Source organism: Corythoichthys intestinalis, chromosome 3 (genome assembly GCF_030265065.1).
Source record: "Corythoichthys intestinalis isolate RoL2023-P3 chromosome 3, ASM3026506v1, whole genome shotgun sequence".
NCBI lineage: Eukaryota > Metazoa > Chordata > Actinopteri > Syngnathiformes > Syngnathidae > Corythoichthys > Corythoichthys intestinalis.
The window spans coordinates 26,314,947-26,333,805 of NC_080397.1; the positions used below are offsets into that span (position 1 = coordinate 26,314,947).

The following is an 18,859-nucleotide window of genomic DNA, read 5'->3' on the forward strand; positions in this document are numbered from 1 at the left end:
TTCATATCCCTTGAACATAATACATAAAAGAGTGTCAAAATTCAATTAAATAATGCTATTGACCTACCAAGGTGATTTTTCAGCAAATGGTTGGTAAAAAGGCCCATCAGGTTGGTACGATAGAAGCAAATAGAGCACTGGAAAGGCCGGATAGTCCCAGGCTTGTGGAGAAGATACTTGTTCAGGCTGTTGGTAGAACATAGGATGGGTAAGTACCGTAACGTACCATAAACCGCTTTTAAACACCGCAGTTAATTGTCTAATGCGGCTTATATATCAAAAAATAGTTGAAGAGATTTAACAATTCATAAACCATAGGTGAATTGTTCATAAAAACATTTCCACTATGTTTTTAACCAGAGAATGATCATATAGCATTAATACAAGCTCAAAAAACTTAGATTGGACATCTGTCACCGTCAATGACAGTGAATGTTAAAATCGGAATATCAACACAATTCTAATGATTTGTTTTGGTGTGTAGATTTGAAACAAAACGAACAAAATGCGTTTCAGATTTCACCGGAGGGTACTTATAGTACTTCCAAATAGGAGAAATGCATGCTCATTCAGATTCAGGTCAGGAGATTCCTCAGTCGTTACATAAAAACTGCTTTATCTGGCAGTATGTAGCTTTTTCCCACGTATTGCTGTATCAGAGTATTACCTCTTCTGTTTTCCTTACTTGAGCTGTGACAACGATGCAGGCAGCTTCTTGATGGCCGCCAGCGCCTCGTGGCTGCGCTTGTGCGTCCTCAGACCATTGCGAGACTTAAAAGTGCGCTGGCACTGGCCACAAGCATGAGTCTCTATTAGAGACTCTGGGTCCACCTGCTCATGATCGCCCGCCTTCTGAGGCGACACAGAGATGCCGCATTTCAATGGGGAACCTTCTTCTCGCGACGCTGTACAGTCCAAATGCTCATTTGGCGTCATCTCCAGAGACTGCTGATTTCCAAGATAAAACAAAAGTTACATACATCTACAATCATTTCATTGGGATTTACTTTAAATCATGTCCAAAAAAAATCGTTAACCTACCGACTTCCACGTCTTTAACCTGGGCAGCATAGCCTTCTTAATTTTGGCTGCAATCTTAGTCAAACTCTTCTCCCGATGCCGATCTAGGTGGCGCCACAACTTGCTGATCCCGTTCAGTAATTTGCAGCAGCGTGTACAGCGGTACTGGCCTGTGGTGCGTCCTGCTGGGTGGATCACGGTGAAGTCCAAGCGCTGATTGGAGCGGTGGACGGCACAGTAGTGGGCAAGCAGCAGCTGCAGGGAGTCGAACGTAAGGTCCGGGCATTTCTTGCATCCAATCGGGGCCGTCTGCCCCGTGCCTTGCAGGGTTTGCTCAGACTCTGAAGGGATATTCTGAGAAGGGGTTCTTTTGCGTTTATTGTATGCAATCAGCAGCTTATCTCTGGTGCCTGCGTCCAGTTGGTGGGTTTTATTGTAGTGATATGTCAGGTAGCGGCGTGCCCAAGTTTTGTACTCGCACAATTGGCATCGGTAGATTATTTCCTGTTCACCCGCCGGAGTGTTTTCCTGCTGTTCAGAGATGAGTGCTTGTGGCAACGGCACCTTCTTTTTGATTTTGGGAGGGTACAGCGGGGCAAAATGTTTGAGGAAGGCTGTCTTTCCGTGCCGTTTGGTGTAATGTACAGCCAGACGGTTCCGGACGACCGACGAATAAGAACACAGCACACACTTGAACAAACAGTAGCGTGTGACCCCTGTCTTTTTAGACAGTTTGCCTTCGGGTTTTGCATTAATCACAGAAGCAGCCTCCGACGGCGTTCTCTCAGCATTTAGTTCTTCGGAGGCGGGCGTTTCCTTTTTTTGTTTAGAAGACCCGCCGTGTCTATTGGCACGGTGAATAGCAAGTTTCTTAAGAGACACATAAATCCCCAAGCACACGTGGCACTGGTAGCCCCGCTTATTGTTGGTACCCGCCTGGTAATTGCACCTGAAGACAAGCTCCTCCCGATCGAACTCTTCCATCCGGACAGTAAGGTCGGGATGCATCATTTGGCAGTGTGTGGCCATGCCATGCTTGCGCGAGTTCACATAGGGGCAAAGGGGACATTTGTAGACTAGTCTTTTGGTTGCAGACTTGTCTTCAGGTTCCGGTGGAGTATCAGGGACCTGCTCGTAGAGTGGTACAAAGTGTTTCAGGTAGGCGTTTTGTCCGTGCTTATCCTTGTAATGGACCCCAAGGCGTTTCTTCTTGTAGTAAGAATTGGAACACAAGACGCAACTGTAGCGACAATCCTGAAAAGCAGCGCTCATGTGTTTCAAGCGCATGTGACGACCGAACTCTATTTTGTTGCTGCAGCTGTATGTGCACTGTTGACACCTGAAGAGTGTCATTTTGATTTTGTATGGGACACTTTTGGAAATCTTAATGTGCATTTTCTTGGCATAAGTCACGGCCGTGGCGTCGGGCGCAGTCTCGCCGTGGGCCTTCTCACTGTGTTTTCTTAGCTTCTCTCTCGTCTGGTGGGTCTGCGGGCAGAATTCACACATATAACCCCGAAAGTGTGAGGGCCCGTCACCTTCCTGGCCCCTCTGCTTCATTTCCCAGTCGTGCAAGTGCGCCCGATCCACATAAAGGCTGTCGGCTTGAGACTGGAGAGTAGAGTGCCTCATCTGGCAGTGCGTGAGGACCCCCTGATGCTTGGTGTTCACGTAAGTGCAGTATGGACACTTGAAGACATGCACAGGGGTTTCTTCTCCCATGTCAACACAGTGTCTTGATTTTTTGGAAGCGGCGTTGCCTTTCTCCCGGGTCGGGGCTGATTTGGTGCGTTCAGGGGACATTCTAGGTGATTCGAGTGGGATCTGGTAGTCGTCGAAACAGTTGTCACTCTTGCTCGTGCTCTGCTTCTTCCGGCTGCCCACACCAGGCACCGAGCCATCTTCCTTCACACACCAGGGGTGTACAGCGCGGTAGTGGTCCGTAATGCCCGACACTGAGCTCCCTTTGAAAGAACACGCCCGGCATGAATAGATCTTGGTGTCACTTTGCCCGCTGGTGTCACTTTCATTCCCATCGGTTAGGTCTTGCCTTTTCTTTTTAAGAGAGTTTTTGTGGCCTTCATTTAAGCGAGCGGTGATAAAATCCAGGCTGGATCTGCTCTCGGGGTGCTCCTGGAGATAGTGTTTGTACAGGGTGGTGGACTTTTTGTGGGAGAATGAACACAAATCACACTGGTAGCCAGACTGTGCCTTACCTTGCTTCAGGGACACCTTTAAAATCCCCGAACTGGAGTTATTTCCTTGGTGGCATTTGCGTATGTGTATCCGGAAAAGGTTTGGGTTGTGGGTTTTGTAAAGGCATCTCTTGCACTGGAGGCTCTGGAACTTCTCAGGGGCATGTTGTTTGTTTTTTGTCTTCTTATGTTGAACTGTCTGACAAACATCCTTCTTCTGCAACAACTCCAACGTCCTAAATGTGTACGCTTGGATCTCTTTGGGCGTGGCAACGGCATCACTGTGTCTCATGATGTAGTGCTGGACCACCTTGGAGACTGTGCTCCGCCGGTAGTGGCAGAAGTGGCAAAAGAAAGTGTGCTCATCACCCTCATTTAAGATGGGAAGTGGTAACAAGGGACAAAAAGATTCATTCTCAGTGTGAGCCGTTGCATTTTGCAACTTATTGTGAATCGCAGTCGTGTACTCCACGATTTGTTCGCTGGTGGTGCGGAGTTTATTGTGAGTTCTAAACTGGTGGACCATCATTCCTTTGATGGTGGGGTTCCCATAATTGCACTTAAAACAGAAGTACAAATTCTCAGGTCTCGCATAAATATTTGAAGTTTTCGATTTGTGTTGTGGCTTTAGTTCTTCATCTGGAATTGTATTCAAAATTGATGAGGTCATTCTTTCCACTGGATTCTGGACATGCTCCTCGGCTTTATGCATGTATTCAAGGATTGAATCAAATCCCTTGTTTAGTTCCTCTGGTGACTCATTCTTTAGCTTACGAGGCTTTGACGTAGTTTCTGAGATCTTAACTTTTTCCTTGATTTTCGTATCAACTTCGGTACTTTTTATGACTTTCTGTGGTACAGACAATTCGGATTTTGCTTTTGGGATCTTAACTTTGTCCTTGGTTTTTGTTTGAGCTTCTGGGCTCTCTCTGACTCTCTCACGTATAGGAGATTCTGATTTTGCTTCACTGATCTTAACTTGCTCCTGGTTTTTCGTCTGAACTTGGAAGCCTTCTTTTGCTTTCTCGGGTGTAGGCGATTCCGACTTAATTTTTAAGATTGGAATGTTGTCTGGGGTTTTTGTCTGCACCTCAGAGCTTGGACGTTCTGGGGTCTTTTTCAGCAAAACACCAGCCTGTCGTTTTATCTTGTCAATGGTGACTGCTTCTTCTGGATGATTTTTTTGGTAATGAACTTGCAAGACTATGACAGACTTATGGTGAAACGAGCAGCTGTTGCATTGGTACAGAGTTACATTTGGTTCAGTTTTGTCCAAACCGAGGCTCTTAACTGGTGACGCATCTTCTTGGCATGGCGTCAAAACGTACTTGAGGAACCACAGCCCATTTAGCAGCTTTTCTGCAGGATGCATGTCTTTGTAGTGCTCTTTGAGCATGTTCAAAGCATTGGTGGTAAATGCACAGGTGAAACATTTAAATGCCAGGTTGTTTTGGTGTCGCCCAAGGGTGAAAATATCGGGAAAGCCTGAATGCTTGTCGCCGTGGTGCTTCCTGAGTTCGTCTTCGTTCGGGAACTCGACAGGACACACGAGACACCGGAAGGTGGCGCTCTGATCATTGGTGTCCTGGATGTAGGCAGAGTTGTGGCGTATGTATGGGTGGGTCTTATAGTAATGAGCAGACATGTGTTTGAGGCTGTCGTCTTGGTAGTTGCAGTGCTTGCACGTGAAGGTCAAGGAGCCCACCCGCTTGTCTTCATCGTCTTCGCTTACTTCAAAGGAAAGATCTTTCTTATCCGTTGATTCTAATGTCATCTTTTCCGCATTGGAGGTTCTTTTACCCTCCAAGGCAGATGCTGGAAAGATGGGTCGTGCCAGAGCAGCATGGTAGAGGTGGTCCTCCTTTAAATTAAAGAAATTCCGGTTGCTACAGATGTCAATGGTGGACTGGTAATGGGCAAGTTTGTCGGAATCGTCATCAGACTTGTGGTCCGATTTGTCGTCTGACGCATTCTCTCTTTGACTGTCGGTTACAGTGGAGCACTTGCTGACGAAGGCCTGTTGCGGCTTCTTGTACGTCTTCAGATCCTTGGATGTGTCAAGAGTCTCTCTTGCGGTAGAAAATAACTCCACCTCCATCATATTATCTTTCTCCTTTTCTTCATCACAGTGGTTGGCAGACATGGTAATGACATCTCGCTCTGGCTTTTTAGTTAAATCTTCCAAGTTCTTGCCATCTTCAAGGTGGTTTAAAACCTCCAAAAGGTCGGTTTGATGATCTGCAAGCGGGATTGCTGGGGTGCTTTGACAAGAGTCTTTCCCGGCGTGGTTATTTAAATCAGGATCAGAGCCATGATCGTGACCGAGGTGTTCCAACAGAAAGACCTCGGACTTGAAATGGAGCGGACAGTGGCCACACTGGAGTGACTGGCTGGGTTGCCCTTGATGGGCAGATTGGTTATGCATGGCGTCATCAGCGTCTTCTTTTTGCACCCCGTTGTAGGAGGTCATTGCAGTGGTGCAACCTAGATGTAATTTGAAGACAAACAATACAGATGTTAGCATTGAATTATTTTACTGTGTTACATGGCCTATCATATAAAGCAGTGGTCCCCAACCTTTTTTGCATCACGAACCGGTGTAATGTGGACTGTAATGTGGCTGAAAACTACACTTTACGTTTACTATCTTTTAGCCATACATTATGCAGAATGGACTTAGTTGTAAGCGCCTCTTCTGGCTAAGCAGGTGGCTTTTTCCCTGAAAAAAGCTGTCCAGATACGTCGGCGCCCACAGCACACAGTCAACAGCAGCTTAGGTTACTGTTTACATTGACTGACGTTGAGCTGCTATTGGTGTGCAATCACCCCACTAATGGTGGCCAACCACTAGATGGTGACGTACACAAATATCTACTCCGATTAGTCAATAGAGTAGACAGACATACTGATGTGTCAAGAGGCACAGGCCAGATTGTGGTCATTGGCAAATCATTTACAAATTTCTCTGTGGCCCGGTAAAAAATGCGCCACGGAGCGGTACCAGTCCACGGCCCGGTAGTTGGGGATTACTGATATAAAGGACCTCCTTCAGCCTATATTATTCTTAGAGTGGGTCATTGTCATTCAGTTTTTTTCTGTTTATTACTTTAGTGTGAAGTGGCTAATACAACGGTACCTTTAGATACAAAAGCTTGGGTACACAAAATATCAATTTCACGAAAAGCTTTTCGAAATCTTTTTCACTTCATATTACGAAAAATTATTTAGCATACGAAAGATAATACGTTGTATAAAAGATATGCCATTCCCACTCGCAGAACATTTTAAAGTCGCACCATAAATTCCTGCTGCCCTATTGGTCAGAATCTTTCTCATAATGCTGAGTAGCACGATTCTGCTCTCCTGTATTGTTGATGGTGTTTCCATTTAGTGTTGCAGTGTGATGAAGTGCACAGGCGGGACTGTGTTGTTGTTGTTGCCTATCTCATTAAAGGTACAAACAGTTAGGTACAGTATAATGAATGATTCAAACGTGTTTGGCTCTTATTTCAATCTGGTTTTACCCATTTTATGAAATTGAATGTGTTTTAGTTGCACTAGGAACAAGTTCATTGTAAAGTCACTCTGCAATGAATTAAGGTACCATTGTATCACTAAAATGCCCATAATGGGACATACGTTGACACCAAGTTTATAAAATTACCTTTGAAAATGAGTCAGTATTAGCTTTAGGCAGTTTTCTAGCCAAGTGAAGCACAATCATTGAACATTGAATAACAATGAAGACTTGACATAAAAATGCAAATGTATAATACTTTGAATATTGTGTACTGTAAGTATATACAATCAATCGTTTGATCCCTGACAGCCTCCCAGTCAAATTGGATTGGACATCTAAGCCGTCAATGGCAGTGTAACACGATCACTCAATGTCTACTGAAACAAATTTAACATCTGTCGCTGTTAATGCCAGTGAATGAGTTAAGGACTACAACCAATAAAATAATTTAGGGGTAAAACGATGACAGATGTCCCCAATACGATCACGTGATCGGAAATTGGGCACGAGCACGTCATTTTTCGATGATCACAATCTGGTGAAAAAGATCGGGCTTTTAAGTTTTTTGTTTGTTTGTTTTTAAAGGGATCCACGAGTATAAAGACTTGTAGGCCTTAAAAAGCCACAATTGTTCTCTTGTACTAAAATATGTGATTAAAATCACACAAAATATTGCCATAGATTTAGAAATCTATAATATTTAATACATGTTTTGACCTATGGAGAGCGCCACGTTTTACGTGCGCAATGCACGCTGGGGATGATGAGCTGTGTAGCTGTGCTAGATACTAGCAAAGCTAGTAGGGCTGTCCCAAACGACTAATTTTCTCCCGATTAGTCAGCCGACTATTTTTACGATTAGTCGACTAATCTAATAATTAAATTTTATTTTATTTTTTTTTTACTAATTTACCAATGAAATTTTTGTTGACGCTCATCAATTCACAAAAAACATTGGAACACTCAAATCATTTATTAAAGTACAAATAAACACGTAAATAACAATAATAAATCACAAATAAACAATGAGTTCAAATGCTGATAGAATTAACTAGTGTAGCATCCCGATTAAAAAGATGGTCTCTTAAACTGATGGTTTACAACTTTTATTCCATCCTTGATGTAAACACACCGTAAGAGCTACGGTGCACACAAATAAAGCAACACAATTAGAAATTACCAAAAACTTTTCACCTTTTTCCTTTTAAACCTTATTTATATATCAATGAATTGCCTATATGAATTGCCTTTACCTTATTACCTTATCATTGACAATCTCTCCCTTGAGTGCAATCACTGTATATACTGTATATATTTGACCTTTTAACCTTATATAATTTTCTATACCATAAAATAAACCATAACATGAAATAAACCTTTCAATTAGCATTAAGAACAATACTAATAGCACTTATAGGCCCATTGTCAATGAAACATTATTTAGTAAGGCGACAGCACCCTCTGGTGTACAAAAAATGAAAAAAAATATATTAAAAATTACAAACTGCGTGAGGGCGCTTGAGGTGTTTATTCACGGCCGACGTGCAGCCAAGCTTGGCACTGAAGAGACAGGACAGAAGAGTGTACTCTCCTTTGTTTCTTTGAAATAAGTCAATGTTTTGGATACTCTGGTGCGCTTTTTTTTGGCTTTGTGCCGCTTTCCCCGCTTGCAAACAGCGCATCCGACATTCTAACTTTCCACGCATATATTTTTTTAACCCTTCATTATCCGTCGACGGGATGTTGTGCTCGTCGACGGATTTACGTCATCGATGACGTCGACTATGTCGACTAGTCGGGACAGCTCTAAAAGCTAGTATGACGACTTGCATGATTTTGTCACATTGTGCTGCTGCTCAGATTGTTTTGTTACAGAGCTGTGGGATGAGTTCTCGACATCGTACCTGCATCCAATTCCAGCTCATCAGCAGTGTGTTTAAACCGATTCTAGCGGGTTGCCAAGATAGTGACTTGCTGCCATTTGATCATTTGTATTTTCATTCCTTATGTTGCTAGTTGTATCCTTGCCTTGTTTTTTTGTTCGTCTGCCACCCTTGTTTTTGGAATCCTCTACCTTGTGCAGGTGTATGAATGCATCGGTGAATTTGTTTTCGCCTTTGTTTCGCTTTTGCGGCACTTCGTCTCTCACCTTGGTTTTACCACTGCTTGTCAGAGAGACGGACTCACGGAAACGAGAGAGCACACCAGGAGTGGGGAAGACGCCGTTGCAAACACGATGCTAGGTGGCTCCAATAATACCTGACTGTAGCCTCCAAACTACGCCCACATGATACGGTAGATATCACATATTATAGAACTGGATGCAAATAATAGACACGGCTGCATTGGCAACATGTTTTAAGGACTACATGCGTTAGTAAACAGCGGCCATCTTAAAGCAGTAGACCTCTCAGGAAGGCTCTGTTGAAGAGATCCTTCCAAGCGAACCTGCTTGTGTTTTTTGTTTTAATCTAAAATGGTCCTAAATCGGCAAAATCTTGACTTAAATCTTTAAATTATGAAACAGTTTTAAAACTTACACATGTTAAAAGTAGACAGAAGGGAACTAATGCAATAGCGGGAGCAATTTTAACAACTTTGACAGTTGATTCACAACTTTAAATGACATCCACACATAGCAAAGGTTACTATGTCGTTATCGCAATGCCCTTGTGTCTAGTTATGTGGAGGGTATAGAATTGGGCTAGGGCCAATTGTCCCAAAAACCCTTTAAACTTCACATTGAGTGACCTTTTTTTCTTTTCCTTTTTTTGGAGAAAAAAAAAAATAAAACATGTAAATTACCACTAGTTACTTTGCCAAGTAACTAATCACTCTTAAATTCAGGTAACTGAGTTACTAACGCAATTACTTTTTGGGAGAAGTAATTTGTAACTGTAATTAATTACTTTTTTAAAGTAAAATTAACAACACTGTCACACAAGAAAATCCGCCGTGCGTTCGTTTGCGGTGCTGTCATGTAGTCGTATTTCGAGCATGTCGTCGGATGTAGAAACAAATGGAGAGTCAAATTTTACGTTGGATGTCGAAAAAATCCTGTGTCGAAGCAATCGTATGTCGCTGTATATGTTCATGATGTAACTTGTTTATTTAGCACGTTTGGATGATATTAACTGAATCTAAAACAGTGCTTATTCACTGCCACAAAAGCTTCAGGACCAACATCTGATAAGGACGTAAAATCTGACAATACCGGCAGGACGATCATCTAATAATTTTGTTGTTGTTGTGAACTAGTTTCACGCAAATGTACATCAATATCTAATTTAGCTTAGCAAATAGAGGCATGTGACGTATTTTTTATTTGCGATTCGGCTGTAGAAGATTCGAGAACGATTCACAAACATCCAAATTCCGATTATTGACTCATACCAGGTAAAGCGGAAATAAAACACAGTCAGCGCGGTCTTCAGGACGCAATGAGGAACGGACAGAGAGTAAATATCATGTTCAACTCATGCCGCTAGATAATTTTTTTTTTTTAATTTAAAAAAAAAAAAATTAAAAAAAAACAACAATAATACTTGACTGCGGCCGTCAGACGCTACAAACAGCGCCCAGTTGCTAGTTGCTACAAACATACGGCTATGGTAGATATCACATATATCTAGAACTAGATGTGAAATGACAGACAACGGCCATGTTAGATCATATACCAAGAACTAGATGCGAAAAGACAGACTTTCCCGCGCTAGTAAACAGGCGTCATCTTTAAGCAGTAGACTTCTCTAGAAGGCTCTGTTGTAGCGAACCTAATAACTTTTTATCTTTAAAAAAAAAAAAAAAAAAAAAAAAAAAAGGCAAAATCTTGACTTGAATCCATCTTTAAAAGATGAAACAGTTTTAAAACTTTCACGTCGAATGTAGACAGAAGGGAAATTATGGAATAACGGGAGCAATTTTAACAACTTTAACGGTTGATTCACAACATTAAATTCATTGAATGTAGTTTAAAGCTGCTGATACAGAATGGGGACTTGAGTATTTTGTTTACTGTTTTTAATGGTTAACTTGATACTGAATAGTAGTTTGTTTAGCCTGAGAGGATTTTTTAACAATTTTGGAACGAGTGTACAAAAAATTAAAAGCGAGGTGGGGGGTTGTGGTGCATCAATAATCGATTTATAATCGAATCGGAGCCTCTGAATCGTAATCATAATCGAATCGTTGCGTTGGGTGGCCAAAGATTCCCACCTCTAGTATTTATAGGCCTTTAAGCCAAATGTCTACGATATTCATTTTCGGAAAAGAATTTTGTTTTTGGTCCCTTATATATATTTGAAATGTTTATGGTCAGAAAACTCCTGCTTCATTAGAAGAAGTGGGCTGTTGCAACTGTTTTTTTTAATCACTCCCAGACCATGGGTAAGTGAATCAAGGGAATCTAGACATTTTCTGAAAATGCTATAACCCAGTTGTGAAAGATAACCTTAAATCCTAAATCATCTTATATACTAATGCTAACAGCTCATAGAAGGTTCCCATCTCCGTATCAAGTTTTTAGTTGTCCTTACCACTCCAAATGTAAAATTGACATTTACAAATATGTCATAAGGCAATAATCACACAAGTTGTTGGATATGTGATTACATCCATGTTTACCATATGTTGAAATCGCCGCCATCAGTCCCACTAAAGAACATAACATGACGGTCAATTTGGTACTGTTCAGGCGTACGTGAACCATGTGACCATCCCGTGTCAAGATCAAAGTGTGTCACTCTCCCTCTCAAGGATTCGAGAAATCTCGTGATCTCACATAGCATAACTCTTTGGCTGCCATTGACAGCAATAGACGTCCAATTCATTAGAACTCAGGCGGGCTAGAAGCCATCATTCTATTGCATTCAGCCCCTCCCAGTTGAAATAGATTGGACGTGATTGCTGTCAATAGGGGTTTACAATATCAATGCTGTCAATAGGTGTTTTCAATATCAATGTCGTTCTTTTACCACATACTGACCTGGGCTGGCAGCGTGTGAGTTAAGCTGATGATAACTTTTGACTAGACATCCAATGTAGGGTTAAGGGAGACGTGTGGCAGTCCCTTTCTATTGTGAGTTCATCCAAACCTCTTAAGTAATGTCCGAGCAGCAACAACAACCTGGTGGAAGCCAATTGAACGCATCATAACAATGCATGTGTGGAATAGAAGACTATGCAGGCGTGCTTGCGTGCACGTTTAGGATAAGGGCTGGAACCATGCAAGCACGTAGTAGTCCAAACGCTAAAACAGAGTCAATATACCAAAATACTCATCTGGTGTAACTCCAATAGACAATCCAGAGCCACTGTTTACCTACAACAATAGCAAAAAAGCTTACGAAGTGGGCAAGTGCAATTTCCAACCGAAGAGCTCTGTGTGCGTTTAAAAGGGAGGCCGTATATGCAATGTCCCTAGATTCTCAGTCAATTAACCCCAATTACTCACCTAGAAATGGTTTATGTTTCGAGGCTTTACATAGCAACGCCTCGAATAGAAGCCATTGCTAAAACAGCACACATTTCCGCCATTTTTCGCGCGAGCCAGCGTGCCGCTAGATAGCTTCCGGTTTGGTCATGGCTCCTTCGCAATAAGAGGACACGCTCGCGTGTGGTCACAATATTTTATTTTGCAGCCGTGCCGTGGTTCATTTTAAACTGAAGGACAACCGGACAAAGTTGGGTTGTCACAAAACTTGGAGAACTCATCACAATCGCGGTCATATTTTAATGTGAAAAGGGGGTTAATAGCTTATAAAACGTCTGTCGTAATTGTTTTTGAAGTAAATTTTAAAACACTTAATACACCGTTCCCATGATAAAATTTGCCACTTCCGGTCCGCCATGTTTGTTGGAAGAACGATCGCTACTACGGGCATTAACGACTGCAACGAAACTTTAAGACTTATAAATGACTTACTTCAGGAATGGCAACGTCTTATAGAGATAGTTTAGGAGCAAATGAACGCCATCGGTATGACGCTAAGATAGGATTGATTGCAGGGAAGGATCCATATACCCTTCAAAAAGAGGACTTTACCAAAGACCCGACATTCTTGCCGGCCGTCACATATTTTGATATCGTAAATTACCTAATCAATGCGAAAAGTGCATATACATTTGAGCAGTTAAAGGCCTACAAGTCAATGGAAGCCATTAACCAACTGTGCAGTGGATGGGTTCGAGATGTACTAAGTTAGACGCTTGTACTTGCGGCGCCATCATCACATTACGTCTCGTAAGAGAGACAAAAACCGCACTTACTGAGCACAACGTTTAGGCTCAAACCGTCCTCCCTCTATGGCTTTTAATTTACCTGATGCACATGACCTAAACACAAACGCGTTTAGGCTCAAGGCGTCCTCCTCTTAACCCTCGTGTGCTGATTTGTTTTTGCGACACATAGGAAAAAACGTCCCATTTTGGGACGTTGCTTTGAAGTGTAATATCAAAGTCATTTCTGAATATTATTTTGCTTGCGACCACTCAAAATGTTCAGTGGCATCAGACCTATCCATACATACAGTTTTTGTTTATTTATTGTTGATGCCCTCTATGGGCAATAAAAGCAATATTGTGCTAAGAGCAAAATTAACCGTCATCTGCATAAATATTAAAAAAAAAAAACATTTAAATTGGAATATTCAATATGGACAAGTTAGAGCCTTCAATATGTCATTAAATCATAACATAAAAATTTACATAACAGACATAAATCATGACGTTTCTTTCAAATACTTTCACTACTGACCACCATACAGGGTGACCCAAAAAAAAGTTTACACTCAGTTGACTGCTTGTTTAAAAGCCATTGAAACATATCTAAATAGGTTGTCATGCTTAAGTGATTCATTAAGGTCACTCAATGCAGCTGGTAATCTCTCGTCTCTACAATTCCTGTGCTTCTGCTGAAAATGAAGAAAACTTTAGCTGTACCTGAATTGCTGCATGCCGGTCTGACACCTACTGAGATTGCAGCAAATCTGAGAATATCCAGATGTGCAGCCTACAAAGTTAAAAAGAAGCTGAAAGATACTGGAACAGCCTCACGAAAACCTGGGTCTGGAAAACCCGATCTGTGCGGACCAAAAAGTTGATTGACAAGGTGATATGTGGCCACCCGAGAGTCCAGTGGCCTATACTACGAACCGAGTTCAACCTCCCCAGAAGTAATCGAGTTTACCATCGGGTAACCGGAGTTGACAAAACCTGGTTGTCTAGTTTGTGGTCAATCGGTACTACGACGCTGATTATGAGGTTGATTAGTCGAACCTGTGTCAACCCAGTCAAAGTTACTGCGCGTTCACATAAAAGGGGGCGGTGACCAGAGTCAAACACTACTTGTGACGATGGCACGGGCACCTTACTTCACGGAGGAGGAATGCGCGATGATCATGCGGAATTATGAGGAATTAAAATCCACCCTCACCGCGAAATCCAACACCGCTTCGGCGAGTAGAGCGCAACGTGTCTGTTGACAGCGAATTTACAGATCGTGTGATTTGTGAATGCGTCAATATGCCAGTTTACTTATGTCCATGAAAAGAAATAAAGCCTGCTGTCAGGACAATAAAATAAGATTTGGTACATTAACAGTAAGAAATAATTGTCACGCATCACCACACGAAACAGGATGATTGTATGTTTAGTCCCCTTGACTGTACGAATACGTATGTTTTTTTTTTAGTTTGGGCCTAAAAAATCCAGCCCGACCCGACCCGAGTCCGATCAATAAACTTGATTTGCAGGCCTGAGCCCGACGACCCCCCCCCCCCCCCCCAAAAAAAATTATGTTATATTTGTGAGGACTCAGGAGAAGAAGGAAATGCGGGGATGCCATGCGTTGTTGCGTAAATAAAAGCCCGTCTTTTGTAACGATTTTTCACAGTTAAACAAGACTGTAAGATGCATATTCAATAAACATTTATATCTTTTATATTTGTGCGTCTGTCCTATCAGTGGATTTGACATTTAATTTAATCTCCTCCAGTTGACAGAAAAAAACGCAAGTTTTCTCAATGTTTAAATAGTCTACATATTTCTATGATTATTATAAATGCATCAATTTGAAGCGTTTCCATACCCCACTCCGAATCGCACGGCATGCAGTGTTCTTACGCAGATATTCAGCATCACCGATGGAATACATATATTGTCCCTGGCGAAAGAGCGCACGGACAGGCACACACAATCTGCGCGGTTGTGAGGGCCTGACTCGGCGGGTTACATTAGTGACGTCTGCCTAGATCAGTTGGCACAGGTAAAGAATTCCCTCAGCTGAAAATCTATATCTTTCATGGAGAACATCTTCCGGGTACGCCAGCGGATTCTGGCGGTCCCGAAATACCCATGCCCTCCGGAGAGAGCCCCTCACAATCCGCGCGCCAATGTCGTATGGGTCGTCCAAGTACGCTGTCATTGTCAGGAGGACACGTCCGCGGAGGAGTGCTGTTTAAATAGAGCGTGGTTAATTGGAATCCTGATGTTAAGCAAGATCTAACTCTGACACGACCAGGTTTGGCGTGTGGCGTGTGTTGCCATGGCAACACTTCTCGGTTCCAACATATCCACCTTTCGTAGTCTCGCATAGCCGCGAACTTACGTCGCACGTGATAAAGTTACTCTCGAAGTTACCCTGCTAAGCCAGAAAACCGGCTTCGTAGTATAGGCCACAGATCTCAATCCCCTGGATTATAGCATATGGGCAACTGAGGAGGACAGTGCCTGTAAGAAGCCACAAACTTCTGTGGCAGCCTTGGAGAGGTTCATTGTTAGATCTTGGGAAAAGATGACAGCATCCTACATAAAGAAGACCTGTCAAGCGTTCCGCAGGCGCCTGGAGACTGTTGTGACACTTAAGGGAGGACACATTGAAAAATAGAGTGTACTGTACATGTTCTTTACAATAATATATAATTTGTGATTAAATTCTAATTCTAAACTGAAAAAACATGGCATTTAAGTTGTATTATGGCAGTGTAAATTTTTTTTTGGGTCACCCTGTATGTGACCAAGATATTATAATTTCGAAACCGTTTTTGGCAGCCCACATCTGATGTTATTGTTTACATTTTTTGTTTACATTTGCTGTTACCTCCCAACCAGGGGGTTGGAGGAGGCTGTATGTTATTGATTAGGATTTGATTTGAATAACTGAAGAGGTCTGTTAATAATCAGATAATTAGTGTGCATGTAAATGAACTCATTTCATCAGTTATTTGCATTTGTAATTTCATTTGCAGAAAACTGTAATGTGCAAAAAGTATATTCAGTTATTAATATTTAATGTACATTCATTGCATTTTGTGCAGGTCCTTCATTCTCAGTAGCTGACTGCAACTCCTTTGCATCCGTGGGTCATTGCCAACAAGGATGGAACAGTTGAAGCAGCACATTGTGATTGCAAGGCTGGACTGGGTGAAACATGTAGCCATGTTGGTGCTGTGCTATTTCATATTGAATCAACACAGCGCTTGCTTGCACAGAAGACTGTCACTCAAGAGAAGGCATACTGGTGCATACCATCTGCTGTTGACAAGGTGCCATATGCCAGGATTTCTGATATCGACTTTTCGTCTGTTTCAACAAAGAAGAGACGTCTTGACAGTGGAATTAGTGGTAATACATTGATTGCTGTACACTGATCTGTGTAAAGGAAAGAATGAATGGGGCCATGTATCGAGAGATTTTGAGTGAAAATCTCCATCCATCAGCAAGGGCATTGAAGATGAGACGTGGCTGGATTGCGGTCAGCAAGAATGAGATCTCCTGGTAATAGTTTATTTAATATCCCACAATTTTCTGTTATGAATTTATCGGAAGCTCTCCCGCCCCAACCATCCGAAATGAATGATATTGAGCCTTGAGGGGTTATGCCTATTAAGTATTTAACCGTGTTGTGGTGTTTGTAGGTGCTCCATGTCTGTGCTTTTGCCATTAAACCTTTTGGTCTTTTGATAAATATTTTAAAACAATCAATTATCACAGCTGTTTTGTTTAGAAAGTGAGTTCGAAACTCCATGGGCATGGTTTTCCGCAGCTCTTCCCTTTCTGGCCAATAGATTAAAAACCGTAACCTAACATACAGTACATGTATAACTACAGAGAAGATTCGTGACACAGTCGAGGTTAATGTTCTAAACCTATATTCCAGGTCTTGCACCGGAAGATTTCAGCCTCATTAATGTCATCAGTAGTCTCTCAAACACTCCAATGCGCATGTTTCATTACCTTTAAAGCCATCCTGTGTCAACAGCAAAGATCCCAGCTCTGCCCGTAATGTCATGTTCTCTGATAAGAGTCTCTGGACTTCACTGTCTACTTGGACTTGAGTCACTTGGACGATGGAGCTGGTGGATGCTTCAGCGCCATCAGTATCGGCTAGACCTTCAGGAGACGCTGGTTGTACAATGTCCACGGGGGTGTGCTGGCAGCTGTCCTGGAGGTGAAGAAGAGCACTGGCTACATCGTTCCTCATCTTTGCTTCCTGCCTTTTTGCTGTTCTCTGAAATCTGCTTAGACACAAAACCACATAGGCTGTTCATGTTAATGACACCAATGTTAAACATCAAATCTTCATAGCGGAGAAAAAACAAGTGACATTAATACTGTTAGATGAAAACTGTGACAGTGATGTGTCTATTGTTGTCCTTGATAATGACAATTATTAGTACTAGAGGGCCCAAGGAGCCATTATATATGGAGCCATTATGTTGCCATGCAAGATTACTGACAAAAAACTTGCACAGCATTGGCAGAAAGTCATATGGGCTTTCCAGGCTACAGTCAGACACTGAAAAAATTAATAATCTGGGGGTTTGAGAATTACATATACCTGTTTTGCTTTCTCTCAAGCTCAGCATGCTTTTTCAGAGATTCGGTAGGAGTCATCTCCTCGAGTTTCAATGTTGGCGCCCAGTCAGGATTTGTTCGGTCGTACATGTTAGCAGGGCGACCTGAACATCGTTTAGAGGGACACGAATAACATCAGCTTAGTATTTCACTTATTCCCAACATTAATAATTAAGAGAAGGTTGCTGTGTGATAACGGCTAAAAACCAGCGACACACGGGAAGAGAATCGGCAGGAGCAAAACTTTTTGTCTAAGAATTTGCTCGTTCCGCGTGGGGTCTCTCGTCTGTCTGGAATTTTACCAACCAATCCTACCGTGTGTCCCTGGCGTTAGCTTGCTTGCCTTACGCCACTACTTTTCTGACACTCACATATGACAAAAAAAAAAACCACTAGATTTTACCTGTAATGAAGTGGTCCGAGCAGACCCTGACATGTTTCGAGGGTTCATCTTTCCTCTTAATATTTGCCAACCAGAGACGACGACGTTCCTCTGTGAGCGATTTAGTGAAATCCCCTTCATGTTGTCTGACCTTTGGAATGGAGTACAATCCAATTTTCTTCGTCCCATCTGCTCTGTTCACACATCCACGGACCCAACAAGATACAACCATCTTGAGTGCTGTTGTATTCTGTAATACAGTAGTTTGCTCCTTGTTGCCAACAAAAATGGCGGCGCAGGGGCGGATATGATGTCAAACGGGAACCGTGTCAATTTCTTTGTTTTTGATGTACACTTTATGTTTCAGATATAAAATGAATACGTCCAAAATGTTCTGAATTCCAGCTTTTGTTTCATGTCTGTTCCGTCAAGATGTGTTAAACAACCCGGGAAATATGACCTTTAAAGTGCACGTGACACGAAAAAGCATGTTTATTTCATAACACACGCGGTATTTTATGCTCGTGAATGATATGGACCGCTTGGATGTGTGTGGAAGCGATCGCTATATTTATTTAGTTTTTTGAATCCCGCGCCATGAAAATGAGTGACTTCCGGCAACATTTTTTTTTTTTTTTTTAAACAAACTTTATTTACACAAAAACAAATACAGATAATGGGAGAACAATTCACAAACAATCAACATATTTACAACAACAACAAAATAATAAATAAAATGGTCGGGGTCATTTTTAACACAAGCCGTACTGTTTGCAAAGTCTTTTGGTCCTTATAGCTTTGGGATTCAAAGAGTAACTCAAATCGTCCAAATATAAAGAAAACATTTTCCCAAAGACATGAAAATTTGGTCTTTGATTAGCATATTTT

At 42.0% G+C, this 18,859-nt stretch overlaps 1 protein-coding gene across 6 annotated transcripts in view; it reads right to left on the bottom strand.

The window, feature by feature from the left end:
* LOC130913818 (zinc finger protein 462-like) overlaps positions 1–18,219 on the bottom strand; it is a 30,234-nt gene extending 12,015 nt beyond the window's left edge. Inside the window, exons 1-6 of one of the 6 annotated variants that reach the window (XM_057832699.1) lie at positions 17,993–18,219; positions 17,573–17,693; positions 16,969–17,249; positions 1,042–5,699; positions 686–945; positions 68–186 (exon numbers count right to left, since the gene is read on the bottom strand). In XM_057832699.1, the coding sequence (XP_057688682.1) occupies positions 68–186; positions 686–945; positions 1,042–5,699; positions 16,969–17,249; positions 17,573–17,693; positions 17,993–18,203 (5,650 nt within the window). In that variant the 5' untranslated portion in view covers positions 18,204–18,219. Of the gene's footprint in view, positions 1–67; positions 187–685; positions 949–1,041; positions 5,700–11,719; positions 12,089–12,187; positions 12,681–13,054; positions 13,077–13,674; positions 13,744–16,968; positions 17,250–17,572; positions 17,694–17,992 lie in introns of those variants that run through there. The other 5 variants (XM_057832697.1, XM_057832702.1, XM_057832703.1 and 2 more) reach the window with 5 other exon arrangements.
* Positions 18,220–18,859: the final 640 nt, after the last annotated feature.